General features: G+C 64.3%; 3 protein-coding genes across 3 annotated transcripts; all 3 read right to left on the reverse strand.

Annotated features, from left to right (window-relative positions):
- Nucleotides 1-375: 375 nt before the first annotated feature.
- On the reverse strand, nt 376-675 carry EMIHUDRAFT_60433 (hypothetical protein; the record flags this gene model as incomplete). The annotated part of the gene is made up of 1 exon (XM_005782253.1): nt 376-675. A coding segment is annotated over one exon (300 nt), but the record flags the coding sequence as incomplete, so codon positions are not given.
- A 688-nt stretch (nt 676-1,363) lies between these two features.
- Nucleotides 1,364-1,923, reverse strand: EMIHUDRAFT_60087 (hypothetical protein; the record flags this gene model as incomplete). The annotated part of the gene is made up of 2 exons (XM_005782254.1): nt 1,364-1,533; nt 1,629-1,923. Coding segments are annotated over 2 exons (465 nt in total), but the record flags the coding sequence as incomplete, so codon positions are not given.
- A 698-nt stretch (nt 1,924-2,621) lies between these two features.
- EMIHUDRAFT_253812 (hypothetical protein) lies at nt 2,622-3,381 on the reverse strand (the record flags this gene model as incomplete). Its single annotated transcript, XM_005782255.1, has 2 exons — nt 2,622-2,671; nt 2,748-3,381. The coding sequence occupies 2 exons, from the start codon at nt 3,379-3,381 to the stop codon at nt 2,622-2,624; spliced, it is 684 nt and encodes a 227-aa protein (XP_005782312.1).
- Nucleotides 3,382-3,750: the final 369 nt, after the last annotated feature.

Below are 3,750 nucleotides of genomic sequence, written 5' to 3' on the forward strand. Positions count from 1 at the left end.
GCGGGCCGCACCGTCTCAGCGCGCGAGGATCTTCTGCTGACCTTCGCCTGCGCGGTCGCCACCTACCTCGGCCACAGAGCGAGCGCCAGCCTCTGCACGCGTGGCCACGAAAAGCCGGATTAAGCTCTGCTGGCGCGGGTCTGGCGCGCGCGGCATTGCAGAGCATTGCAGTAGCGGACGAGGGTAGCGCTCGGTGTCGCGGATATCTCAATAGCATAATGTCTGCGCGAAACCCTACTTTTTCCGCGGCTTTTGTCGAGGCTTTTAGAGGCGCGGCCAGGCACGCGGAACTCTCACACCACCAGTACGGGGCGCGTCCGGGGTGTCGAGACTCCGCACGTGTGCGCGGTCTGGGGCGCACTCCGCTCATTCGGACAGCAGCTGGGCGAGCTTTCCGCTGCTGATTGCGCGCTGCGTGTCGTCGTTCCCTCCGAGGTGAGCTCCCTTCACAAACACGTTCGGCACCGTCCGCTGCCCCGTGAGCGAAAGCAGCTCCGCCTGGATCTCGGCGCCGTCGTCGAGCTCATCCAGCTCCACGACGGTCGGCGTGACGTTCATGTCGGCGAGCGCCGCCTTGCAGCGCTGACAGTAGGGGCACCACGACTTGCTGTACACCACAACATCGTTCGACGCCACCGTGTCCTTGATGGCTTCAGCGAGCGCAGCGTTGGCGCTGATCCCGCTGGAGCGGGCGCGGCTCACGGCAAGGAGCGGCGGCGGAGCGGCGCGAAGCAGGAAGGACTGCACGAGCGCCGGCGCGGCGGCGACGAGGAGAAGGATGAATCGGCGCATCATGTGTGTGGTTGGCGCAGCGACGGGCTGTCGTCGTTGCACGTTGCAGGGAGACGCCCAGAGAGCTCAAAAAAAGAAATCGTGCGGCTCTCGAGACCTTCTCGAAGGGTGTGTCCGTTTTATTTATTTATTTATTCCCGAAGACCAGCAGCGCCGCCGTTGCTAGCGCTATCGACGCGTCGAGGTACCACTGTAGCCGGACGCCCTGCAGCGTGGCGGCGGCCTTGTACGCCAGCAAGGGCAGCACCAGCGCGGCCGCGCGCTGCGTGCTCTGAGCCTTGGAAGCGACGACTGCCTCCAGCGGCACTCCAGAGGAGGAGAGAGGGGGCCAGTGGTCGTCGACCGCCGCCGCCATCGCCGCAGCGGGCATCAGCGGCCCTCTGGACACGCGGGCGGATGACACCGCTGGCCGGACATTGATCAGCTGCACGTCGATCGCGACGACGCCGGCCACGTCGTTGCCTGCGCCCAGCCCCTCGCTCTCCTGCCGCCTGACAAGCGGCGGGATGGGTGCCGAGGTATGGGCAGTGCCGAGGTGTGGTCGGCGACGAGCGCGTGCGGGCGGATGCCTCCGGTTCTCGTTGAGGACTGTGCCGTACAGCCTTTGCCTCTGCCCAAACGAGCGCGGCACGGGCTCGTGGGCGCGGTCCTTGTAGCCAAGCCGAGACGGGATCACGAGCCGGCGCGTCCCGCCCTGCCGCATGCCCAGCAGGCCCTCCTCCATGCCGTCGATCAGCTGGCCTGGGTTCGCCGAGGGACAGGGTGCAACGCGCGCCGTGCGGATGAGGCGGGCGGTGGGAGTGGGGGTGAGACGGTTAGGGAGGCGGCATGAGCACCGCTTCCCATGGTCAGCCGGTACGGCTCGTCCTCCTCGGCCTGGGTGTTCATGAAGACCCACCCCTGCTTGCCCACGAGCCTGCCCACTGCGTGGAACGTGACGCGGCTGAACGGTGTAACCGTGTCGCCTGAACCGGTCTTGATGTCAGCCCAGCGCAGCCCACTCTCAGTCGTGACGAACGAGAGCTGCTGCGACGAGTGCACAGCAATAGGGCGCGAGGCGGCAGCGCTGCCAGCGGCAAGGGCAAGGCGGCGCGAGATCGACGGCCGTCCGGTCAACACAGCTCCACTGCTGCAGCAGAGGAGGACCGCGAGGGCCATCGATAAACCACTGTCTGGTCTAACAGCGAGTCCGTGAACTTACGTTCTCGAGTGCGGAGAGTTGTAGTGGGCGAGCGGATAGCCAAATCACACGAATAAAGAAAGAGGAAAGCTCGCGCCCAGGAAAAAAATTTGGGAGGGGAACGTTCACGGGGAGACTCAAATTACGGCGGATAGCAATCTCTCGTCAGCTCGAACCCGTCGGGCTCAAACGTTGGCGGAACCGAGCCCCCCCAACGCGTCGCCTCCAAAAGGTGCGCCGCCATCACCCGTCTCGTTACTCCATGGATGACCTCATCTCGCTCCGAGACCTCGAGGCCTTCGCGGCCCTGCCAAAGTTGCCGGTAGCTAACCTCGCGCAGCCGTCCAAGTTTGAGCCCGAGCTTCCGGATGCCAAGCGCGTTCTCGCAATCAGAACCTGGGGTCTCGACGGGCCCCCGGGGGCGACGGGGGTGCTCTCGCGGGGGGTCCCCCCAGTCAAGGGGGTCTGGGGCGGTGCGCCCCAGGTAGCCCGCCGCAGGCGCCGATTTTTTGGGGCTTTTTTGACTGATTTTCATGAGGTGTTGCTACTATTTTGGGACCAGTTAAAGCCTAAAAATGGCTACAAATACAGCCACACCAGCTGCTAGTCGTGAGCTGCTTCTGTGTGGCAGAGCCCAGAGAGAGGGCTTTCAGGAGCAATATTCAGTTTGATCCAGCTCAACGTTGCGGAGTAGTAACACTGTTCCGTTACCGCGTAAGCGGCCGGCGGCCGGCGGCGGCCGGTGCGGCACGCGGAGCACTCCGTGAGCGGTGACGGGTGCGGACGACCACCGCAAAGCGTGCGCGCTGTGCAACACTGCCGCCGTACTCATCGCTCCGGCGGTTGATCAGAGGCGTGAGGAACTGGCTCAAGAGATAGCCATGACCGCAGTGGACCTCGATGCAGGCAAAGCCAGCCTCGGCGCAGAGCGCGGCTGCGGTCGCAAACTCGGCGGTGACGGCGGCAATGTCTGCCCGCGTCATGGTGCGTGGCCACGCCGGCTTGCTCGGTAGGAGGAAGAAGCTGGGGCCCATGGGCTGTCCGCTGCTCGACATGACAAACAGGCCAGGGTGGTGCAGCTGTGCCGACATGCTGCCTCCCGCGGCGCGTACCTTTGTCACAAGCGACCTCCAATCGCCCAGATTCGCCTCCGAAATGTGGCATTGATTGTCGAACGTCTTGTTCCTCTCGCTGACTGCGACGTACGCCACCGTGAGCAGGCTGACGCCATTTGCGGCCATTCGGCAGTACATGCGCTCCATCGATGCAAATGAGTGGCCGCCATGGGTCGCGGCCTTGACGAATCGGTTTCGCAGGCGCAGCGGCCCAATTTGCACTGGCGAGAAGGCGTTCACGCTGGCTGTTTCTCGCGCTTTGGCTGCGAGGAGTGGCTCGCGCTCCGCTTTCATTGTCACCCACTCGGTGGACAGTCGGTAGCCGCCCAGTGACGCGTTTCGCGGCGTCGGACGGACGCAGAAGAAGGAAAGAAAAAATTTCCACGCCGTCGCGCCATTTCTTCATTTTCCGACTGACTCCTCAACAGTTCCTACTGCCTGGCCAGGCCGCTCGCGCTCCCGTTCAAATCCACCGCCTCGCTGTGACGATGTCCTCCAAGCAAGACGCAAAGGTCGTGATACTCGGCGCGAGCGGCTGCGGCAAGACGTGCCTATCCCTGCGTTTCGTCAAGGACCAGTTCATATCGTGCGCTCTCCCGCGGCCAACTGCACTTCCGCGGCCCAAGGCTGACTAGTGCGCGGCCCGCGCCCAAGGTACACCGC

Source organism: Emiliania huxleyi (assembly GCF_000372725.1).
Source record: "Emiliania huxleyi CCMP1516 chromosome Unknown EMIHUscaffold_1908, whole genome shotgun sequence".
Taxonomy (NCBI): Eukaryota; Haptophyta; order Isochrysidales; family Noelaerhabdaceae; genus Emiliania; species Emiliania huxleyi.